The sequence below is a fragment of the Amblyraja radiata genome, chromosome 23, assembly GCF_010909765.2.
Source record: "Amblyraja radiata isolate CabotCenter1 chromosome 23, sAmbRad1.1.pri, whole genome shotgun sequence".
NCBI classification, from domain to species: Eukaryota; Metazoa; Chordata; class Chondrichthyes; order Rajiformes; family Rajidae; genus Amblyraja; species Amblyraja radiata.
Genome location: NC_045978.1, coordinates 4,528,503 through 4,553,731, shown reverse-complemented (window position 1 = coordinate 4,553,731; position 25,229 = coordinate 4,528,503). Strand labels below are relative to the sequence as shown.

At 45.6% G+C, this 25,229-nt stretch overlaps 1 protein-coding gene and 1 long non-coding RNA gene across 2 annotated transcripts in view; both read left to right on the top strand.

The window, feature by feature from the left end:
• Positions 1–1,125: 1,125 nt before the first annotated feature.
• The window catches only part of slc17a9 (solute carrier family 17 member 9), a 38,843-nt gene continuing 14,739 nt past the window's right edge, over positions 1,126–25,229 (top strand). Inside the window, exons 1-4 of the mRNA XM_033041393.1 lie at positions 1,126–1,495; positions 5,778–5,975; positions 9,974–10,113; positions 22,719–22,818. Of these exons, the coding sequence (XP_032897284.1) occupies positions 1,374–1,495; positions 5,778–5,975; positions 9,974–10,113; positions 22,719–22,818 (560 nt within the window). The 5' untranslated portion in view covers positions 1,126–1,373. The remainder of the gene's footprint in view (positions 1,496–5,777; positions 5,976–9,973; positions 10,114–22,718; positions 22,819–25,229) is intronic.
• Positions 12,955–22,609, top strand: LOC116986166. The gene is made up of 3 exons (XR_004415430.1): positions 12,955–12,981; positions 14,834–14,838; positions 22,577–22,609. It is a non-coding gene; the product is annotated as an uncharacterized LOC116986166 (long non-coding RNA).

The window sequence follows — 25,229 nt, the reverse complement described above, 5'->3', positions numbered from 1 at the left end:
GTAGTAAATGATTTGCCTGCAGACACAAAATGCTGGAGCAATTCAGCGGGACAGGCAGCATCTCTGGAGAGAAGGAATGGGTCCTTCTCTCCAGAGATGCTGCCTGTCCCGCTGAGCCAACCCAGCATTTTGTGTCTATCTTCGATTTAAACCAGCAACTGCAGTTCCTTCCTGTACACCAATGATTTGTATGTGACAGGGACTTCCCCAGTCACTGGAAAAGTGAGAGAAAAAACAATCCTCACTTGTTCATTGTAGGCAAATTATGGACGAGGGATGATGCAAACTTCAGTCTCACAATCAAGCTTTGTTACATTTATAGTTGTGGCTTTGCTTGGAGTTTGGTTAGGTTTATTGTTGCCACGTGTATGGAAGGCAGAAAGTGAAAGGCTTTTCCCCCCGCGTGCTATCCAATCCAATGATATTATTTGCATAAATATATTCAAATCAAACGTGGCGCAAAATGGAAAAAAATGCAGAATGCAGAACATAGTTCTCAGTCCGTAGAAGGGTCACGACCCGAAATGTCACCAATCTAACAATCCAGAGTGTTTTATTGTCATATGTCCCAGATAAAACAATGACATTCTTACTTGCTGCAGCATAACAGAATATGTAAACATTGTACCCTCTAAAGAATATAATAAACGAGCAAAAAACGTCAGTGTGTGTGTTACACATACCCACACACATACAAACAAAAAAAAAAACAAGCAAATGTTTTCCAGGGATGCTGCCGACTCGCTGAGTTACTCCAGCACTTTATGTCCTTGTGTGTGTACAGCATTTTAACTATTCCGGATCTCAGCGTTGTACCACGTCAGATTAAGAGTTTTTATTTGTCCTATGCCCCAGACTTTTACTTGCAGCAGCACAAGAAGGACCTTTATTAGGTGTTTAAAAGCGAAACGCAGTGGCGTTGACAATTTCCAATGTAAGCAAGTTGCATTAGCCTTGACATTTAGATGCAGCTGATGACCTTTCTGGAGAGAGCTGTGGGCAAGGCTGGGGCGATAAGTAGCCACGTCTCTCGCTGGTGCTGTGTTTTTCTCTCTTTTCTTTCCTGTTCTGCTCAAAGATCTTATTTTTGGTTCTGCTTAGAAATAACCACCCGGAAGTCCTGAGATTGGCTGAGGTGTACCCGGAAGCCCTGGGATAGATCTCGGAGTAAAGTGACACGTAGTAACAGATCCGGATTAGGAAGCAGGAGCGGGAGCGGGCATGTCTGGCTTCAGATCATGGGACACGACACGTTGCATTTAAGTTGCGCTGCATTCTCGTGTGTTTTAAACAGGAACTCCAGCAAAAGTGACCGATGACTCTCGCTCGCTCAGGAAGCTGACGATGCTCTCGGCGTTTGGAAAGTTTCATCAATGGCTTTTGCCGCGTACAATGAAGGCGATAAGATCACCAGCATGAACTTCATCCGGCCGGGAGACTCGCCAAACGAAGTGCCAATCAGCCGGACTCACCCTAATGGCACTTATTGGTCAAAGTAAGTCAGCAAAGCGCTTGCACGGTTGTAAACTGGACGTCTGCTAACCGAGAGGGTTACCGGTTCACAGCAGAAAGGGTCTTCTATTGATCTGCTCTCGAGTTAGTCACACGAGAACGCTGTCATTTGAGGTCAGATCTCCGTACAATGTCAAGGCTTACAGCCTCATGCGAGTCGTTTGTGTTGGAAGGAACCAACTGCAGATGGTGGTTTACACCGAACACACACACAAAGTGCTGGAGTCACTCACAGGGGGGGGTCGGGCAGCAGCTCTGGGGGGAAATGAATCGGCTCCAACCCGAAACGTCACCTATTTTTCACCCTCTGAGTTCCTCCAGCATTTTGTGTCGACTACATCTTCTCGACCTTTATACCGGAAACCGAGGACAATATAGAAAGAAGTTCATAGACACAATATGCTGGAGTAACTCGACAGGTCAGACAGCATCTCCGGAGAAAAGGAATGCAGTAGGTGGCGTTCCGGGTCGAGGGGCCCTTCTTCAGACTAGCTGAGTCAGGGGATATGGGGAGAAAGCAGGAACGGGGTACTGATTGGGGATGATCAGCCATGATCACATTGAATGGCGGTGCTGGCTCGAAGAGCCGAATGGCCTACTCCTGCACCTATTTATTGACGTACATGGAGGTTGCGACGCTGAAACTCTTTGTAAACACGATGCCTGGGGAATGCGTTGATGGAAGTCCTCGGAATTGGAAAATATATTCACTGGGGTAGATGTGGAGTAGTAGTGAGATCAGAGAAATAAATCAGGTACCATTAAATCCAGTGTCAATTTCAGGAGAAACCTCCTTACCGTTAAAAATGGTAAGAATGTGGACCACATTATCTCAGGGAACTGTAGGGAGTGAATTGGTTTGAGGGGTGTAATGGGAAGCAGTAGGAAGAAAAAAGGAAATGGAAATAAGATTAATGAAAAAGTAGGAGTTTTTTTTAATCAAGTTTCGGAGTAGGGCAGAAACCTGTGAGAGAGAAGCCAGTGTTACCAAACTTCTGAATTCACTGGGGTGGAACCCGCTCCAAGACAGGCGTAAAGCTCACCGTTTGACCTGTTTTTACAAAATGTTAAATGCTCAGCTCGATATAGATGAACAAGAACAAGGGGTCACAGTTTAAGGATAAGGGGGAAGTCCTTTAGGACTGAGATGAGGAAAACATTTTTTACACAGAGAGTGGTGAATCTGTGGCATTCTCTGCCACAGAAGGTAGTTGAGGCCAGTTCATTGGCTATATTTAAGAGGGAGTTAGATGTGGCCCTTGTGGCTAAAGGGATCAGGGGGTATGGAGAGAAGGCAGGTACAGGATACTGAGTTGGATGATCAGCCATGATCATATTGAATGGCGGTGCAGGCTCGAAGGGCTGAATGGCCTACTTATTTTCTATGTTTCTATGTTAAACCCAAACCTATTAGGAGCAGACGAGGGCGTACCATCAAATTTGAGATATCAGCTACCAAGACAGATGTGTACAGCAATTCATTCTTCTCCCGCACAATTAAAGCATGGAATAGTCTTCACCCTACCATAGTTACCCAACCAGACGCAACTAAATTTAAGGTAGCTCTTCTTCTCCAAGAATCCTTTTTTGCTTAAGTCCACCCTCCACCACCTCCAGTTTGAATTCCATTTGGAATATTTTGGAGGACCAGGAACCAAGAACCAAGTTACGGGTTCAGAAGTTCTAGGGGAAGCATTAGGCCATTCGGCCCATCATGTATATGCCATTCAATCATGGCTGATCTATCTCTCCCTTCTAACCCCATTCTCCTGCCTTCTCCCCATAATCTCGGACACCCGTACTAATCAAGAATCTATCTATCTCTGCCTTAAATATATCAACTGACTTGGCCTCCACCGCCTTCTGTGGCAAACAATTCCACAGATTCACCACCCTCTGACTAAATTAATTTCTCATCATCTCATTGGTAAAAGGACATCCTTTAATTCTGAGGCTTTGACCTCCAGTCCTAGACTCTCCCACTAGTGGAAACATCCTCTCCACATCCACTCTATCCAAGCCTTTCACTATTCTGTACATTTCAATGAGGTCCCCCCTCTTTCGGAGGCCCAGTGCCGTCAAACGCTCATCATACACTAAATGTCTAATCTAGGTGACATCTTTCATATTTGTTCACTATGGCACAGCAAGGAAACAGGGCCTATGACCCTCTGAGTCCACGCCGACCATCGATAATAATAATAATGATGGATGGGATTTATATAGCGCCTTTCTAATACTCAAGGCGCTTTACATCGCATTATTCATTCACTCCTCAGTCACACTCGGTGGTGGTAAGCTACTTCTGTAGCCACAGCTGCCCTGGGGCAGACTGACGGAAGCGTGGCTGCCATTCTGCGCCTACGGCACCTCCGACCACCACCAATCACTCACACACATTCACACACATTCACACACAGGCAAAGGTGGGTGAAGTGTCTTGCCCAAGGACGCAACGACAGTATGCACTCCAAGCGGGATTCGAACCGGCTACCTTCCGGTTGCCAGCCGAACACTTAGCCCATTGCTCCATCTGTCGTCCCGATCGATCACCCACCCATTCACACCACCTCTGTGTTATGCTGCTTTCACATCCGCTGACGAAGGGTCTGAACCTGAAACGTCGCCCATCCATGTTCTCCAAAGATGCTGCCTGATCTGCTGAGTTACTCCGACAGTTTGTGTCCTTTTGTGTATTACCAGCATCTGCAGTTCTTCTGTGTTTCTAAACGATGGCCTGATGTTAATCCAGAAATGTGGGGGTTAAACTGCATCATCACAATACTTCACTGTTCCTGTGCTCCATATGACAATTAAACACTCTTGACTCTTAAACATGGTGGAGATTACTTTTCATGACTCAGCTTGTCAATATTTTATTAAATTTCTTTCACAATTAAATCTGACCTGCTCCTCAAGCATGGATGAGGAGTTTCAACATGTGAATGAAGTTGCTTATTATAACTTATTGTAAGAAGGGACATTCTGTAGTTTAGTTTAATTTAGAGACACAGCACGGAAACAGGCCCTTCGGCCCACTGAGTCCACGCTGACCGATCCATCACACATTCACACTAGTTCTATGTTCTCCCACTTGCTCATCCACTCCCTACAAACTAGGGGCAATTTACAGAGGGCCGATTAACCTATGAACCCGCACGTCTTTGCGATGCGGAGGAAACCCAGGCAATCACAGGGAGAACATGCGAACTCCGCACAGACAGCAACCGAGGTCAGGATCGAACCAATGGGTCTCTGACGGTATGAGGCAGCGCCACTGTGCCACTCTAAATACTTTTAATCTCTAAATAATGAAAATAAGGAACAAACAAGACGTTCATAAGTGATAGGAGCAGAATTAAGCCATTTGGCCCATCATGCTTGGGCTCATAGGTCAACACGGTAGTGCAGCAGTAGAGTTGCTGCCTTAAGCAGCACAAGAGATCTCGGTTCAATCCCAACTCCGGGTGTTGTTTGTACATTGTCCCTGTCACTGTGTGGGTTTTCTCCGGATGCTCCGGTTTCTTCCCACATTCCAAAGACGTGCAGGTTTGTAGGTTAATTGGCTTCTGTAAATTGCCCCTAGTGTGTAGGATAGAACTAGTATGCGGGTGATTGCTGGCTGGCATCGTCAAAGGGCCAAAGGGCCTGTTACCATGCTGCATCTCTAAACTAAGCTAAAGTTTGTGGTTATAAACTACAAATGATTGTCTTCATTTCTTTGCAAAACTATTCTTGCAATAGAAACATAGAAAATAGATGCAGGAGTAGGCCATTCGGCACTATGAGACAGCACCGCCATTCAATATGATTATGGCTGATCATCCGAAATCCGTACCCCATTCCTGCTTTCTCCCCATATCCCGTTAACCCTCAGACCTATATCTAACTCTCTCTTGAGAACATCCAATGAATTGGCCTCCACTGCCATCTGTGTCGGAGAATTTCACAGATTCACAACTCTCTGGGTGAAAACGTTTTTCCTCATCTCAGTCCTAAATGGCCTACCCCTTATTCATACTTTTTGCAATCTTTCAGTCGAACATAGAACTAGTATGTGGGTGATTGTTCCTTGAGTATTAGAAAGGCGCTATATAAATCCCATCCATTATTATTATTATTATTGTTGGTCGGCATGGAGTCGGTGGACCGAAGGGCCTGTTTCCACACTGTATCTTTAAATTAAACTACCGTTGTGTTTATGGTGTTAAGTTGTGTTGCCTCCACAGCAGAGAAGTCACACTGTATTATCTTGGTTCCCGCAGGTCGGAAGCTAAATCATGGGTCCCATTTTTGTTTATGGGCACCTGCCTGCTGTACTGTGCCAGAGTGACTCTGCCCATCTGTGTGTCGGCCATGGCAGAACAGTACGAGTGGGACAAGAAACAGTCGGGCCTTGTGCTGGGAAGCTTCTTCTGGGGCTACTGTCTGACACAAATCTTAGGCGGCTACATCAGCGACAGGTAAGAAAGGTGGTGCTGTCTGGGGACCATCTAGAGCTAACAATAAGACACACACCTAGGTCTGATCAACCTGCGGTGGGCCTGCCTCGACTGAGGGTGTCTAGTGATAAAAGGCCGAAACGCCCAGTGACATTGAGGTACACAACTGAAGACGTGTCTGATTGTGAGCAAATTCACCTAGTGGTCATCCCCAAGAATGTCAATTGTAGTGAAATCTTAGGGATTGTAACATCCAGTCCTACTAATCAATCTGAAGCGACAGGTAAGAAAGACATTTTGAAAAGTCCGCATTTGAATTGATTGAATACTTTTGAATTGAATAGTTTATTGTCACATGTTACAGGTCACGGTGAAATTCTTTGCTTGCATAGCTTGCCAAGGTATGCAAATAGTCGCCCATAAAGGGCACTTACAAAGTTACAAATTCCCCCCCCCCCCTTTGTTCTTCCCCCTCCCTCAGACCACACCTGGAGTATTGTGTGCAATGTTGGTCTCCTCGTTCGAGGAAGGACATCATTGCTATTGAGGGAGTGCAGCGTTGGTTCACCAGGTTAATTCCCAGGATGGCGGGACTGACATATGATGAAAGAATGGGGCGACTGGGCTTGTATTCACTGGAATTTTGAAAGGATGAGAGGAGATTTCATAGAAACATATCAAATTCTTAAAGGATTGGACAGGCTAGATGCAGGAAAAATGTTCCTAATGTTGGAGGAGGCCAGGACCAGGGGTCACAATTTAAGACTAAGGGGTAGGCTATTTAGGACTGAGATGAGGAAAGACGTTTTCACCCAGAAAGTTGTGAATCTGTGGAATTCTCTGCCACAGAAGGCAGTGGAGGCCAATTCACTGGATGTTTTCAAGAGGGAGTTAGATTTAGATCTTAGGGCTTATGGGGAGAAGGCAGGAACGGGGTACTGATTTTATACGATCAGCCATTATCACATTGAATGGCGGTGCTGGCTCGAAGGGCCGAATGGCCTACACCTGAACCTATTTATCCATGTTTCTATGGTCTACCCAAGCCAAGTCCTTCTTTGTTCCTTCCCTGAATAGATACATTCAATAACTTAGTTATATAATAAGACAGGCCACACCCCAGCACCCCAGCACCTTGCTTTCTTGGTAAATAGCCTGTGTCGCAATTTAGCCTAAATCAAAAACCACTTCACTTGTGCGTGCATCAAGAAATGTGAGGTGAAAGAATCATTTCCTGTTATCTAACGAACTATGTACCTACCTACCTGCCAATCTACCTATCTATCTAAAATCTAAAGACTCCAAAGACGTACAGGTTTGTTTGTAGGTTAGTTGGCTTCGATAAAAAAATTGTGACTTGTCTCTAGCGTGTAGGATAGTACCAGTAAGTGTACAGGGTGATCACTGGCCTGCAAGGACACGATTTCGTTTAATTATTATCATGTGTTCCGAGGAACAGTGAAAAGCTTTGTCTTTGCGCATGTTTCCACGCCCTGTGTAAAGTCTCCAAAGTCGCATGAAAATCTCTAAAGTCTAATGCACAGTATTTACTGAATTGAATTCAAATTCCTAAAGTTGGATTTGAACTTGTGTGAATGGTCCTAGCTGCTGGTGACCTGTCCTATCGTTCAGATGTTGTTCACAAGTTTTACAAGCTATAGGAGTAGAATTAGGCCATTCGGCCCATCGAGTCTACCCCGCCATTCAATCATGGCTGATCACTGCCTCCTAATCCCATTTTCTGCGTTCTCTCCATTACCCTTGACACACGTTCTAATCAAGAATTTGTCTATCTCTGCCTTAAAAATATGCTCTGAGCTGGCCCTCTGTGGCACTGAGTTCCACAGATTAACTACCCTCTGACTAAAGAAGTTCCTCCTCACCTCCTTTCTAAAAGTGCGGCCTTTAATTCTGATTAAGATGTTGAGTTTCAGTACTTCTATCAAACGAGTGTTGGCACTATAGTTTAGTTTAGAGATACAGCCCAGAAACAGGCCCTTTGGGCCACCAGGTCCATGCCGACCAGCAATCCCCGCACATTAACACTATCCTATACCCACTAGGGACAACTTTTTATTAACATTCACCAAGCCAATTAACCTACAAACCTGTGTGTCTTTGGAGTGTGGGAGGAAACCGAAGATCTATGAGAAAATCCACGCAGGTCACGGGGAGAACGTACAAACTCCGTACAGACAGCACCAGCACCCGTAGTCAGGATCGAACCCGGGTCTCCGGCGCTGCATTCGCTGTAAGGCAGCAACTCTACAGCTGCGCCACTGTGCCACCCATAGAGACACAGTAGCTGTGGGTCCTTATGGAGGGTCAGTGACATCTATGCATGTGCACTGCGATGCAGAAGTCAGAAATGAGTAGCAGTTTAAAATTGCTGGAGCAGGATTCAGGATTGCGTGACTCCATTGTATTGAGAGTCGGAGATCGACCATCCCTATCTGTGGTGGAAAGTGCAAGTTCCACACTAGCCCCGTCAGCCCACTCAGAAGTCATGGAACTGGAATGGAGGCAAGTTGTTCTACCCCTGAGGAACTGCCAAAGAAGAAAGGGATAGAGCAGCCGTCGTTTCAACACTTCTATCACAAAGACCAATTACCAACTGGCCCACACCCCTCTGGAATGCGTTGAAGTCAAAGCCAAGCTAATCTGCGTTCCAAGTCTTTGGTATTTCCCTTTAAACTCTGCTGCTCTGTTCCGGGGTATAGCTTCACTTTGAGGCACCAACGTATTAAAATTGAAATTTTTTTTTTGATCTGGAGTATTCCAAGACTTCAGACTGCCTCAGAGGGCGGTGGAGGCTGGTTCTCTGGATGCTTTCAAGAGAGAGCTAGATAGGGCTCTTAAAGATAGCGGAGTCAGGGGATATGGGGAGAAGGCAGGCACGGGGTACTGATTGGGGATGATCAGCCATGATCGCATTCAATGGCAGTGCTGGCTCGAAGGGCCGAATGGCCTCCTCCTGCACCCATTGTCTATTGTCTGCAGAATAAAATGTCCATTTCAACACAAACTAAAACTCGAGCACAGCTATTTTCCAGAATGTTTTTGTTTTGCTCATTATTTTCACTCTGTGTAGTTTGATAAATCAAGATTTTGTTTGTGATTTTTTTTTTAATGTTTAGGCTAGCCCGAGGCTTATCAGTTTTTATTAAGTAACTGCAATTATTTACACCTCACGCTGCCTCGACAAGGCCAGCAGCATAATCAAGGACGAGTCGCACCCTGGCCACTCCCTCTTCTCTCCTCTCCCTTCGGGCAAAAGGTATAGAAGCATGAAAATGCACACCTCCAGATTCAGGGACAGTTTCTTCCCAGCTGTTATCAGGCAACTGAACCATCCTCTCACTAACTAGAGCGCTCCTGACCTCCCATCTACCTCATTGGAGACCTTCAGACTATCTTTGATCGGACTTCACTGGATTTATCTTGCATTGAACTTTATCCTGTATCTGTACACTGTGGACACTGTGGATTGTAATCATATATTATCTTTCCTCTAACTGGTTAGCACGCAACAAAAAGCTCTTCACTGCAGCTGTGCCTTAGTTTATTGGACTGTACACGTGACAATACGCTAAACTCCCAAGTCAATATATTCTTTCCCAGCTGGTTGTATTTCCGAAATTAAACTGTATTCGGGATGTGAAAAGTGTGTAGTGCTTAGGCAGGTATGTCTCCAATTACCTGGGCAGGTGGGGAATGGAGGGGGAGGGTGATGATACATTGCAGGTGAAAGACAATAGACAATAGGTGCAGGAGTAGGCTATTCGGCCCTTCGAGGCAGCACCGCCATTTAATGTAATCATGGCTGATCATCCCCAATCAGTACCCTGTTCCTGCCTTCTCCACATATCCCCTGAACAAGAGATTCAGCTTTTGCATTGTATTGCACAGATAATGCATAATAATGATAACCAGTTAGATTGCAACTGACCCTCTAAGTGAAAACATGATACTTAAACAAGTGGATTTGTACTCAGAAGAATTAATTTATTTTTCAACAGATTGGGTGGAGCCAAAATACTAATGCTATCTACATGTGCCTGGGGATTAGTCGTCATCTTCACCCCAATTATTGTTCATCAAAGCTCTTCCCCAATTGTACTTTTGACAGCATCCAGATTCCTTATGGGCTTGTTACAGGGTGAGTAGCACAATCTTTACTTTTACTTTACGTTAGAGATACAGCGCGGAAACAAGCCCGTCAACCCACCGAGTCCGTGCTGACCAGCGATCCACTAGCTCTATCCTACACTCGCACTTGGGGCAAATTGCTATTTCTTTTTTTTTAAATATTTATCTTATTAGAAGCAATTGTGCAAGGAGAAAGTAATCGACTTAACAATTATACAATTTTCGTACAGCTTCAGTTTTATCATTTTATAAACTAATAAGTGAGTCTGAAAAAAGCAAAAAAGGAAAGGACGGAAAAAAGGAAAAAGAAAAGAAGGAATTTTGAAAGAGGTACGAAAAGGAAAGAAGAAAACGCCTGAACTAACGAAGAAGTGGAAAAAAAAACTGAGATATATCCCACTGCCCTTCCCCACGCCCGCTCACCCGACCCTGGCGTCGGTTTTGAATTTGTGTTCAACCATTCTGTTGTTGAAGAAATTCAATGAAAGGAGACCATATTTTGGAAAATTGATCTGATTTGTCAGACAAAACAAGCCTTATATTTTCTAAATGTAGTGTCTCGGTCATTTCTGTGATCCACATCTTCACTGCGGGTCCTGTTATCTTTTTCCAGAATTTTAAGTATGAGTTTTTTTCGCAGTTATTAAACTGCGTCTTTGGAATATCGTTAACTTGGGGCAGCCCTCTGACATTCCTACAAATTGCTATTTCTACCAAAGCCAATTAACCGACAAGCCTGTTTGTTTTTGGAATGAGTGAGGGAAAGGGGAGCACTGGGGGAAAACCCACGCGGTCACGGGGAGAAAAGTGCAAACTCCATGCAGGCAGCATCCGTGGTCAGGATCGAACCTGGGTCTCTGGCGCTGTATGGCAGCAACTCCACCGCGCCACCCTCTCGGAGGGGGAAAGAGGGTGTTGTTGTTTTATGTTGCTCCAGACTCAGCCGTTGTAACTACAAATGATTGTTGTCATTTCCCTACAAAACTATTCTTGCAATTTTTGCAGTCTAATCATAGAACATAGAACAGAACAGCACAAGAACAGGCCCTTCAGCCCACAATACCTGCACCGGATATGATGCCAAGACCATCACTTATCTAACTGCGCATCACCCATATCTGATTTTTGCAGGAATCGTTTTTTTGGGTATTTCTATGTTGTTTTTTTGTGTTATTCCAAAGTTTAAGGGCGCGGAGGTAGAGCTGCTGCCTGACAGTGCCGGAGACCCGGGTTCGATCCTGACGACGGGCGCTGTTTGTACGGAGTTAGTACATTCTCCCCGTGACCGCGTGGGTTTTCTCCAGGTGCTCAGGTTTCCTCCCACACTCCATAGCCGTGCGGGTTAGTAGGTTAATTGGCTTCTGTAAATTGTCCCCAGTGTGTGGGATAGAAGCGGTAGGTATACGGGGTGATTGTTGGTTGTGTTACCACACTAAATCTCCAAACCAAACTAAACTAAGTTTGCGGTTGTAGCTACAAATGTTTTCTTTTAATTCTCTGCAAAACTATTCCTGTAATTTTTGTAATCTATTCATAGAACAGTATAGCATAGGAACAGGCCCTTCAGCCCACAAGGTTTGTGCTGACCATGATGCCAAGACCTTGACTTATCTACCTGCATATAACCAATATTCCTCTATTCCCTGCATATCTATAATCCTATCCAACAGGCTTTAAAATATGACCAATGTATCTGCTTCAATCACCACCCCTGGCAGCTTATTCCAGGCACACACCACCCTCTGTGTTTGAAACAAAATACTTGCCCTGCGCATGTCCGTTAGATTCTGCTCCTCTCACCTTAAAGCTATGCCTTCGTATATTTGATGTTTACATCCTGGGAGAAATTCTGTCTCTCTGCTCTATTTTAAGGGAGAACATAAAAATAAAGCGTGTTTAAGAAGGAACTGCAGATGCTGGAAAATTGAAGGTAGACAAAAGTGCTGGAGAAACTCAGCGGGTGCAGCAGCGTCTATGGAGCAAAGGAAATAGGCAACGTTTCGGGCCGAAACCCTTTCCGGGTTTCGGCCCGAAACGTTGCCTATTTCCTTCAGGGTTTCGGCCCGAAACGTTGCCTATTTCCTTCAGGGTTACGGCCCGAAACGTTGCCTATTTCCTTTGCTACATAGATGCTGCCGCACCCACTGAGTTTCTCCAGCACTTTTGTCTACCTGTAAAAATAAAGGAGTTGGCTGGATGATTCATTGCTCCTCTATGTAATATGCGGTGCCAGAAATTATATGAATTTGATGATGAATCTTACATACCATCCCTGCTCTAAAAAAACATTGGGATTGTTGAATGATGGATCATTGGGTGTTGAGCTCAATAGCCATCACGAATATACAGAGTGCATGACTTGTCATAGAGTCATGCAGTACAGAAACAGGCCCTTTGGCCCAACTTGTCCCATTTGCCCACCTTTGGCCCACATCCCTCCAATACATTCCTATGCATGTATGTGTCCAAGTGTCTTTTAAATGCTGATATAGCACCTGCCTCAACTACCTCTTCTGGCAGCTCGTTCCATAAAACCCCCACCCTCTGAGTGAAAACGTTGCCTCATGGGTTCCTATTAAATCTTTCCCCTCACCTTGAACTTATGTGCCCTAGTTCCTGATTCCCCTACCCTGGGTAAACGATTCTGCGGTAAAAGCAGGTGGCGCAGCGGTGGAATTGCTGCCTTGCATCGCCAGAGACCCAGGTTCAATCCTGACTGTGGGCGCTGCCTGCACGGAGTTGGTACATTCTCCCTGTGGCCGCGTGGGTTTTCTCCAGGTGCTCCGGTTTCCCCCGAGACTCCATAGACACACAGGTTTGTAGTTAAATTAGCTGAGGTAAAAATTGTCAATTGTCCATAGTTTGTAGGAGAGGGCTAGTCAACGGGGTGATCGCTGGTCGGTTTGGACAGGGTGGGCCGAAGGGTCTGTTTCCGCTCAGTATCGCTAAATTAAATGAAACTGGATTCTGTGCATTCGCCCTATAAATTCCCCTCATGATTTTAAACGCCTCTAGGAGTTTGAGTTTTTAATTGCAAAATAGTCCAGCACCATTGCTCAGCAACCCACCTGAGTCTGTTCAAGAGCATCTTTCCCTTCATTTTGTGATTGGGTGATTCATAGTTTCTTAGAGTTTTTATACTCCTTGCTCCTTCTTAGTTGCATGTGTACTGCATGTTGCTGAGAGAATGGAGCGGCTGGGCTTGTACACTCTGGAGTTTAGAAGGATGAGAGGGTGTCTCATTGAAACATATAAGATAGTTAAGGGTTTGTACACGCTAGAGGCAGGAATCATGTTCCCGATGTTGGGGGAGTCCAGAACCAGGGGCCACAGTTTAAGAATAAGGAGTAAGCCATTTAGAACGGAGACGAGGAAACACTTTTTCTCACAGAGAGTGGTGAGTCTGTGGAATTCTCTACCTCAGAGGGCGGGTTCTCTGGATGCTTTCAAGAGAGAGCTAGATAGGGCTCTTAAAAATAGCGGAGTCAGGGGATATGGGGAGAAGGCAGGAACGGGGCACTGATTTGGGATGATCAGCCATGATCACATTGAATGGCCTACTCCTGCACCTATTGTCTATTGTCTATTGTATGTCCAGCTCTTTATTTTGCTGGTTAGTGCTTTTTCACTTCTTGATTTGTTGTCTGTGAGAATTATTTGGCCAGGTTAATGAAATCATAGTTATTGGCTGTTGAAGATCCCCAGTGTAAAGGCTTTGGAAAGCAGCTCATAAGCATCTTGCCTTAACCTTTTGAGTGCAGGTTCCGTAAAAGGTTAGCAGTGATTACCATTCCTTTGTTCTGATCAATATATCTGCTCACTGTATTTCAAGCACATCAGGGCGGCACGATGGCGCAGCGGTAGAGTTGCTGCCTCACAGCACTAAAAAACCCGTACTCGATCCTGACTGCGGGTGCTGTCTGTACGGAGTTTGTATCTTCTCCCCGAGACTGCGTGGGTTTTATCCAGGAGCTCCAGATTCCTCCCACACTCCAAGGACATGGATATTTGTCAGTTAATTGGCTTCTGTAAAATTGTAAATTGTCCCCGGTGTGTGAGATAGAACTAGTGTTGGTCGTTGGTTGGTGCGGACTTTGTAATCTCGACTTGATAGCCCCAATGATGTGCTTGCATCTACACGATCAGTTTTTATGTGTTTGTTAGCATGCAGGCAGCTTATTATTGCACATGGAGTTAGTTATAGAAACATAGAAACATAGAAAATAGGTGCAGGAGTAGGCCATTCAGCCCTTCGAGCCTGCACCACCATTCGATATGAACATGGCTGATCATCCAACTCAGTATCCCATCCCTGCCTTCCCTCCATACCCCCTGATCCCTTTAGCCACAAGGGCCACATCTAACTCCCTCTTAAATATAGCCAATGAACTGGCCTCAACTACCTTCTGTGGCAGAGAATTCCACAGATTCACCACTCTGTGTAAAAAATGATTTTCTCATCTCGGTCCTAAAAGACTTCCCTCTTATCCTTAAACTGTGACCCCTAGTTCTGGACTTTCCCAACATCGGGAATAATCCTCCTGCATCTAGTCTGTCCAACCCCTCAATCTTCTGAATTCCAGCGTGTACAAGCCGAGTCTATCCAGTCTTTCTTCATATGAAAGTCCTGCCATCCCAGGAATCAGTCTGGTGAACCTTCTCTGTACTCCCTCTATGGCAAGAATGTCTTTCCTCAGATTAGGAGACCAAAACTGTACGCAATACTCCAGGTGTGGTCTCACCAAGACCCTGTACAACTGCAGTAGAACCTCCCTGCTCTTATACTCAAATCCTTTTGCTATGAATGTTAACATACCTTTTGCTTTCTTCACTGCCTGCTGCACCTGCATTCCTACTTTCAATGACTGGTGTACCATGACACCCAGGTCTTGTTGCAACTCCCCTTTTCCTAATCGGTCACTATTCAGATAATAGTCTACTTTCCTGTTTTTGCCACCAAAGTGGATCTCACATTTATCCACATTATACTGCATCTGCCATGCATTTGCCCACTCACCCAACCTATCCAAGTCACCTTGCAGCCTCCTAGCATCCTCCTCACAGCTAACACTGCCCCCCAGCTTCATGTCATCCGCAAACTTGGAGATGTTGCATTCAATTCCCTCATCCCTGGATTTCACTCAGTTCCTCCGTCTCATTTAACCACCGGTCCCTTGCTATTTCCGGCAGATTGTTTATGTCTTCCTTAGTGAAGACAGAACCAAAGTAGTTATTCAATTGGTCTGCCATGTCCTTGTTCCCCATGATCAATTCGCCTGTTTCTGACTGCAAGGGACCTACATTTGTTTTAACTAATCTTTTCCTCCACATATCTATAAAATCTTTTGCAGTCAGTTTTTATGTTCCCTGCCAGTTTTCTTTCATAATCTATTTTCCCTTTCCTAATTAAGCCTTTTGTCCTCCTCTGCTGGACCCTGAATTTCTCCCAGTCCTCTGGCAGGCTGCTTGTTCTGGCTAATTTGTACGCTTCATCTTTTGTTTTGATACTATCCCTGATTTCCCTTGTTATCCACGGATGCACTACCTTCCCTGATTTATTCTTTTGCCAAACTGGGATGAACACTTGTTGTAGTTCATCCATGCAGTTTTTAAATGCCTTCCATTGCATATCCACCGTCAACCCTTTAAGAATCATTTGCCAGTCTATCTTGGCCAATTCACGTCTCATACCCTCAAAGTCACCTTTCTTTAAGTTCAGGACCCTTGTTTCTGAATTAACAATGTCACTCTCCATCCTAATGAAGAACTCAACCATATTATGATCACTCTTGCCCAAGGGGCCACACACAACAACACTGCTAACTAACTAACCCTTCCTCATTACTCAAAATCCAGTCTAGAATGGCCTGCTCTCTCGTTGGTTCCTCTACATGTTGGTTTAGAAAACTATCCCGCATACATTCCAAGAAATCCTCTTCCTGAGCACCGCTGCCAATTTGATTCACCCAATCTATATGTAGATTGAAGTCACCCATTATAATTGTTTTACCTTTGTTGCACGCGTTTCTAATTTCCTGTTTGATGCCATCCCCAACTCCACTACTACTGTTAGGTGGCCTGTACACAACTCCCACTAGCGTTTTCTGCCCCTTAGTGTTTCGCAGCTCTACCCATATCGATTCCACATCCTCCAAGCTAATGTCCTTCCTTTCTATTGCGTTAATCTCCTCTCTAACCAGCAACGCTACCCCGCCTCCTTTTCCTTTCTATCTATCCCTCCTGAATATTGAATATCCCTGGATGTTCAGCTCCCAGCCTTGGTCACCCTGGAGCCATGTCTCCGTGATCCCAACTATATCATATTCATTAATAACTATCTGCACATTCAACTCATCCACCATATTGCGAATGCTCCTTGCATTAAGATACAAAGCCTTCAGGCTTGTCTTTACAACACTCTTACCCCTTATACAATTATGTTGAAAAGTGGCCCTGTTTGATTTTTGCCCTGGATTTGTCTGCCTGCCACCTTTACTTTTCACCTTGCTACCTATTGCTTCTACCCTCATTTTACACCGCTCTGCCTCTCTGCTCTTGCACCCATCCCCCTGCAACATTAGTTTAAATCCTCCCCGACAGCACTAGCAAACACTCCCCCAAGGACATTGGTTCCATTCCAGCCCAGGTGCAGACCGTCCTGTTTGTACTGGTCCCACCTCCCCCAGAACTGGTTCCAATGCCCTAAAAATTTGAATCCCTCCCCCTTGCACCATTTTTTCAAGCCACGTATTAATCTGCAATATCCTCCTATTTCTACTCTGACCAGCCCGTGGCACTGGTAGTAATCCAGAGATTATTACCTTTGAGGTCCTACTTTTAAGTTTATCTCCTAGCTCCCTAAATTCACCTTGTAGGACCTCATCCCTTTTTTTACCTATATCGTTGGTGCCAATATGCACCACGACAACTGGCTGTTCACCCTCCCCCTCCAGAATGTTCTGCAGCCGTTCAGTGACATCCCTGACCCTTGCACCAGGGAGGCAACATACCATCCTGGAGTCTCGTTTGCGGCCGCAGAAACGCCTATCTATTCCCCTTACAATTGAATCCCCTATTACTATTGCCCTTCCACTCTTTTTTCTTCCCTCCTGTGCCACAGAGCCACCCATGGTGCCATGAACTTGGCTGCTGCTGCCTTCCCCTGATGAGCCTTCTCCCCCAACAGTATCCAAAATAGTATACCTGTTTAGGAGGGAGATGACCGCAGGGGACTCCTGCACTACCTGCCTACTGCTTTGCTGGCTATTGGCCACCCGTTCCCTTTCTGTCCCCTTACCTTTTACCTGCGGTGTGACTAACTCACTGTAGGTGCTATCCACGACTTTCTCAGCATCGTGGATGCTCCAGTATGAATCCAACCGCAGCTCCAACCGTTCAATGCGGTCTGCCAGGAGCTGCAGCTGGACACACTTCCTGCAAACGTAGTCACCAGGGACACCGACCATATCCCTGATCTCCCACATGTTGCAGGCTGAGCAAACCACGGGGCCAATCTCCACTGACATAGCTTACTCCCAAATTAACTCAACTCCCTCACACTATAAAAATCTTTATCCTTTAAACTGTACCTTTACTAATAAATACTGTACCCTTAACTCACAGAACCCTTAACTCACAGAACCCTTAACTCACAGAACCCTTAACTCACAGATCCCTTAACTCACAGTTATTGCCCTTAGCGTAAGTTTGTTTAATCAGTTTAGATACTACTTTGGCTTTGTGCTTGGATTTCTTGTTTGAGTGCTTATCCTTGCACAAGTACCTTGTGTTTTAATTGTAATTTAAATAGCAACAAGACATGCAACTACATAAAATCTAACACAAACTTCCACCACAGCGGCTCCACCACATTCCCCACTGTGATGGAAGGCAATAAAATCTTATCTTATTTCCTCCTTATTCTCCCGTGGTCGGGGCAGTCGAACCAGTCGGGGTGATCGAAGCTCCCGCAGCCGGGGTGAGAATATGGGGAGAAAGCAGGAACGGGGTACTGATTTTGGATGATCAGCCATGATCATATTGAATGGCGGTGCTGGCTCGAAGGGCCGAATGGCCTACTCCTGTACCTTGTTTCTATGTTTGTACTAATATATTGACATAATTCTCTGCCACAATACTTTTTGTTAAGGGTTCATCAGGTTGATTCAAAGCCTTTGGCAAAAAACATGTTGGTTCCAGAGCAGTAAATTACCAAACAACAGATACAATATTTGCAGTTTCAGCTGAATCAAAGCATTGATATTGTGTAGGAAGGAACTGCAGATGCAGGTTTAAACTGAAGATAGACAAAAAAAGCTGGAGTAACTGAGCAGGGCAGGCAGCGTCTCTGGAGGGAAGGAATGGGTGACATTTCGGGTCGAGACCCTACGAAGGGTCTTACTAAATAACTTGCAAAATACATCATAGCAACACCACATTGTATGATCACTCAGAAAGTCAGTTCAATTGAAATCAATGGATTGATCTTCAGAGGCTGCACTGACATGTTACTAATGCCAAGCACCGGATAAACCTCCAGGCAGTTTAAATGCTCATTTTTAGTTGTATGGAAACAACACAAGCTGCTCTGAAGATAGACATAAAAGGCTGGAGTAACTCAGCGAGACAGGCAGACAGACTCGGTCTCGACCCATTCCCTCTCTCCAGCTATGCTGCCTGTCCCGCTGAGTCACTCCAGCTTTTTGTGTCTATCTTCGATGCATTGATATTCCTCTAGCACCATGTGGGTTAGGGCAGACTGATGTGTTGTCCCTCAGACGTACCAAGTACTTGTGAGTCCGACCTAATCACTTGCCCATTTCAAACACATTCTGCCTGCATACATAAATGATTGTCCTGTGTTTGCTTTCCTTTCTATCCTTTATCTTATCACAAACATGTTAAGCACATATTGTTTTCCCTACAGTTTAGGTTGATTGTGAAATATCTGCACAGCACGCATGTGTGCACGTGTGCGCATGTGCATGTGTGTATGCGCGCATGTGGTCGCGCTTGTATGTGTGCATGTGCATGTGTGTATCTGTGTGTGCACGTGTGTGTGTGAATGTGTGCGCGTGTCTGTGCATGTGTTTGCATGTGTATTTTCTGTGTGTGTGAATGTGTGTGAGCGTATGTGCGTGTGCATGTGTGTATCTGCATATTTGTGTGTGTGCATGTGTATTTTCTGTGTGTGCGTGTGTGTGCGAACATGTGTGCGTGTGTATTTTCTGTGTGTGTGTGTGTGTGCACGTGCATGTGTATGTGCATGCGTGTGTATGTGAGTGCGTGTGTATGTGTGTGTGCACGGGTGTGTATTTGCGTGTGTGTGCGTACACGCATGTGTATGTGCGTGCGTGTGTATGTGCGTGTGCGCATGCTCTTGATTAATTAACGACTCTACTTATCTTCCACTGGCCTTGGGCAAATTGCTGCTTGCTCGACATTTCAACTTAACTCTTTCCATACCCAGGGAAGGTTTAATGGGGATCTATCAGGGGCAGCTTTTTCACACAAAGGGTGGTGGGTGTATGGAACGAGCGGCTGGAGGAAGAAGTTGAAGCTGGGACAATCCCAACGTTTAAGAAACAGACAGGCACATGGATGGAATGCATGAGGAAGAAGAACAGATGCTGGATAAAATCGAAGGTAGACACTAAATGCTGGAGAAACCCAGCGGGTGAGGCAGCATCGACGTAGAGAAGGAATGGGTGACGTTTTGGGTCTCGGCCCGAAACGTCGCCCATTCCTTCTCTCCATAGATGCTGCCTCACTCGCTGAGTTTCTCCGGCATTTTGTGTCTACCATGCACATGGATAGGACAGGTTTGGAGGGATATGGACCAAACGCAGGCAGGTGGGTCTAGTGTAGATGGGGCATGTTGGGCCAAAGGGCCTGTTGCTACAATGTACGACTCTGTGAATGTTCGCTCTGGCAAAGATAGACACAAAGTGCTGGAGTAACTCAGCGGGTCAGGCAGCATCTCTGACGTCACCTAGCCATGTTCTCCAGAGATGCTGCCTGACCCGCTGAGTTACTCCAGCACTCTGAGTCTAATCTTTGGTATAAACCAACACCTGCAGTTCTTTCTTCCCACATTGTGTTCATTCTGGCAGCCTGACTCTGAGCTTTCAGGGGGGCCCTTGCACCCTCTCTCTAACACCCCCTCCCAGAAGAAGAGTCTCGACCCGAGACATCACCCATTCCTTCTCTCCAGAGAAGCTGCCTGTCCCGCTGAGTTATAGACAATAGGTGCAGGAGTAGGCCATTCGGCCCTTCGAGCCAGCACCGCCATTCAATGTGATCATGGCTGATCATCCACAATCAGTACCCCGTTCCTGCCTTCTCTCCATATCCCCTGACTCCGCTATTTTTAAGAGCCCTATCTAGCTCTCTCTTGGAAGCATCCAGAGAACCTGCCTCCACCGCCCTCTGAGGCAGAGAATTCCATAGTACACCTACCAGGTAACATCTGAGTTCGACATTTCAGATAATTCGCCTCCTTATTTTCAATTTCCAGAACTTGCCACACTCTATAATAAAAAAATAATGATTCCTCTTTTAGATCCTATCCAGACACGCCTTTCAGAAGCTGACAACACCTTTCAGTATCACTGGTGTCACTGAATCTCTGCTGCCTTTCAACCATTTCACTGCCTTTTCCCTTTGTTCTCTGCTCTTGTTCTGTCTTCATCTGCATTATAAAACTTGTCCTAGTTTCATTTGAGGATGTGACAAGTAAAATGGATGAAGGAGAGCCAGTGGATGTAATGTATCTGGACTTTCAGAGAGCCTTTGGTAAGGTCCCACACAGGAGATTAGTGGGCAGAATTAGAGCACATGGTATTGGGGGTAGGGTATTGATATGGATAGAGAATTGGTTGGCAGACAAGAAACAAAGAGTAGGAATAAACGGGTCCCTGTCAGAGTGGCAGGCAGTGGCGAGTGGAGTGCCACAACTATTTACAATATATCTGAATGATTTAGATGGTAGACAAAAGTGATGGAGAAACTCAGCGGGTGCGGCAGCATCTATGGAGCGAAGGAAATAGGCAACGTTTCGAGCCAAAATCCTTCTTCAGATGATTTAGATGATGGGATTAAAAGTAACACTAGTAAATCTGAAGATGTTACAAAGCTGGGTGGCAGTGTGAACTGTGAAGAGGATGGTAGGAGGTTGCAGGGTGCCGAGGACAGATTGAGTGAGTGGGCAGATGCTTGGCAGATGCAGTATAATGTAGATAAATGTGAAGTTATCCACTTTGGCAGCAAGAACAAGGAGGCAGATTATTATCTCAATGGTGTCAGATTAGGAAAAAGGGAAGGGCAACGAGACCTGGGAGTTCTTGTATACCAGTCACTGAAAGTAAGCACGCAGGTACAGTAGGCAGTGAAGAAAGCTAATGGCATGTTGGCCTTCATAACGAGAGGATTTGAGTAAAGAGGTCCTTCTGCAGTTGTACAGGGCCCCGGTGAGACCACATCTGGAGTATTGTGTGCAGTTGTGGTCTCCTAATTTGAGGAGGGGCATCCTTGCTATTGAGGCAGTGCAGCGTAGGCTCACGAGGTTAATCCCCGGGATGGCAGGACTGTCATATGAGGAAAGATTGGAAAGACTGGGCTTGTATTCACTGGAATTTAGAAGGATGAGAGGATTCTTACAGAAATGTATAAAATCATAAAAGGACTGTACAAGCTGGATGCAGGAAAAATGTTCCCAATGTTGGGGGAGTCTAGAACCAGGGGCCACAGTCTAAGAATAAAGAGGAGGCCATTTAAAACATTTTCACCCAGAGAGTTGTGAATTTGTGGAATTCTTTGCCACATTGGGAAAAAGTTTCCTGCATCTAGCCTGTCCAAACCCTTCAAAATTGTGTATGTTTCTATAAGATCTCCTCACATCCTTCTAAATTCCAGCGAATATAAGTCCAGTCGATCCATTCCAATCTCAGGTCACAGAAGGAGTTAATTTTACAGCATGTACACACTGGTCTTTATTTTGTGGGGTTATTTCACAACCAGATGAAATGCCAAGTCATAAATTACCTCTGACGGGCATTGGCCGTGTCTTCAACCTTTCAGATCTGGTCGAACTAGTCTCCGAGCTGGGACCAGTGTTTCACCGCATTCCTTCTTATCAAATGGTCACCATTTGACATTTTAGAACACAAGGAATGTTTTAAAAAGTTCAAAATTCGGAGAGCAATTTAAATTATTTCAACAACGCACAGCAGGTGCAGCAGGTGGAACGACTTCCACGCAGTGCCAGAGACCCGGGTTCGATCTTGACCACGGATGCTGCCTATGCGGAGTTTGCACGTTCTCCCCTGTGACCGCATGCGTTCCCTCCGGGTGCTCCGGTTTCCTCTCACGATCTTCAAGGGTGTGTCGGTTTGTAGGTTAATCGACCTTTGTAAAATTGCCGCTAGTGTGCAGGGAGTGGATGCGAAAGTGGGATAACATGGAACTAGTGTGAGCGGGTGATCGATGGTCGGCGTGGACTCGGTGGGGTGAAGGGACTGTTTCTGTGCTGCAACTTTCAATCAATGGTAATTGTTCTCACTCTAAATATAATTACAATGCACCGTAACATTTGTTGTTTCTCTGTGGGGATTCTAGGTGTGTTTTATCCATCCCTGACGAGTTTATTCTCCATTAAAGTTCGGGAAAGTGATCGAGCGTTTACATCCAGCTCCGTCTGCACAGGTTCCCAGGTTGGGTAAGTGACATCGTGCAGATTTATCGCAAAGTAAAAATATACGCATCTCAATCATGGATGGCAATGTACGTCATGGAGTGATACAGCGTGGAGACAGGCCCTTCGGCCCAACTTGCCCACACCTTGGCCAACATGTTCGGCCAACATCCACATTGAACATAGAAGATTGAGGGGGGATCTTATAGAAACTTACAAAATTCTTAAGGGGTGGACAGGCTAGATGCAGGAAGATTGTTCCCGATGTTGGGGAAGTCCAGGACAAGGGGTCACAGTTTAAGGATAAAGGGGAAATCCTTTAGGACCGAGATGAGAAAAACATTTTTCACACAGAGAGTGGTGAATCTCTGGAATTCTCTGCCACAGAAGGTAGTTGAGGCCAGTTCATTGGCTATATTTAAGAGGGAGTTAGATATGGCCCTTGTGGCTAAAGGGATCAGGGGGTGTGGAGAGAAGGCAGGTACAGGATACTGAGTTGGATGATCAGCCATGATCATATTGAATGGCGGTGCAGGCTCGAAGGGCCGAACGTGCTACTCCTGCACCTATTTTCTATGTTTCTATGTAACATGTCCCACCTACACTAGTTCCAACTGACTGCACTTAGCCCCATATCCCTCTAAACCTGTCCTATCCATGTACCTGTTCCTATTTAACTGTTTGTTAAACGTTGGGATGATCCCTGCCTCAACTTTCTCCTCTGGCAGCTCCTTCGTACGCCCACCACCCTTTGTGTGAAAATGTTACCCCTTAGTTTACGAGGATGTTGCCAGGACTAGAGGGTGTGAGCTATAGGGAGAGGTTGAGTAGGCTGGGTCTCTATTCCATGGAGTGTAGGAGGATGAGGGGAGATCTTATAGGGGTATACAAAATTAAGGTGAAGGGGAAAATATTTAATAGGAATCCGAGGGGTAACTTTTTCCACACAGAGGGTGGTGGGTGTATGGAACAAGCTGCCAGAGGAGGTAGTTGAGGCTGGGACTATCCCATCGTTTAAGAAACAGTTAGACAGGTACATGGATAGTACAGGTTTGGAGGGATATGGACCAAGCGCAGGCAAGTGGGCCTAGTGTAGCTGGGATATTGTTGGCCAGTGTGGACGAGTTGGGCCGAAGGGCCTGTTTCCACACTGTATTACTCTGTGACTCTTGTTTGGATATACAGCACGGAAACAGGCACTTCGGCCCACCGAGCCCGAACCAACCAGCGATACCCGCACATTAACACTATCCTACGCGCAATTTATACTTATACCAAGCCAATTAACCTACAAACCTGTACGTCTTTGGAGTGTGGGAGGAAACCGAGGATCTCAGAGAAAACCCACGCGGTCACGGGGAGAATATACAAACTCCGTACAGACAGCACCCTTAGTCGGGATCGAACCCTCTGTAAGGCAGCAACACAACCACGGCTCCACCGTATTGTTCCTATCATATCTTTTCCCCCTCACTTTAAACCTATGTCCTCTGGTACTCGCTTCCCTGCGGGCGGGCACAACTCAATAAAAGTATCACAAAGATCATTTTGAAAAATAACAAACAGATGTCTTTGAAACATTAAAGAGCGGCACAGTGGTGCAGCGGGTAGAGCTGCTGCCTCACACCATCCGAGACCCAGGTTTGATGCTGCCTGTGTGGAGTTTGCACATTTCCCACGTGACCGCGTGGGTTTTCTCCCACATCTAAAAGGCGTGCGGGTTTGTAGGTTAATTGGCCCTCTATAAATTGCCCTGAGTGTTGAGCAAGTGGATGGGAAAGTGGGATAACATAGAACTAGTGGGAACAGGTGATCGATCGATGTTCGGCGTGGACTCAGTTGGCCAAAAGGCCAGTTCCCATGCTGTATTTTGCAATCAATTAGCAACCTTGGGTTTACTACGGCTGTTATCAGTGGATAAGGCATAATTGGGGTTTTTTTGTTAGCGGGCTATTGACATTGTTGCCTGGTCCAATATTTATTGTGCACACATTGTTATCCGTGGACCTGACGCTGGTAATAAGCAAATAGGCTAATTCGCTGTTTCCAAAGCTGTAGAGTTGTTTTTCATAGAACGGCTATCAGCTTAACGGTCAGTTAAGTTCATAGCAAAGATCCTATAGCGGAGCAAGATAGACCACTCCTGCTAAATGCAATGGGCTGACGTGTAGTACGTAACGGAGCGGAACGTGGGCCTTTTTTTCATCCATTTCAGTAACCCGACCCGACTCGCAGTGCAATCAACGTTACGGGGGAATAGTTTGTGTTAATAAATTTAAATTATGAAAATGAGGAGAAGATTTTTACCAAATTTTCTTTTATATTTACGAGGATGTTTCCGTAACCGGCTTCCGTCTCCGCACTAGTATCTTTGCTCCGCTACGATGGGATCTTTGGTGCGGAGACGGAAGCCGGTTACGGAAATGGGGCCGAAA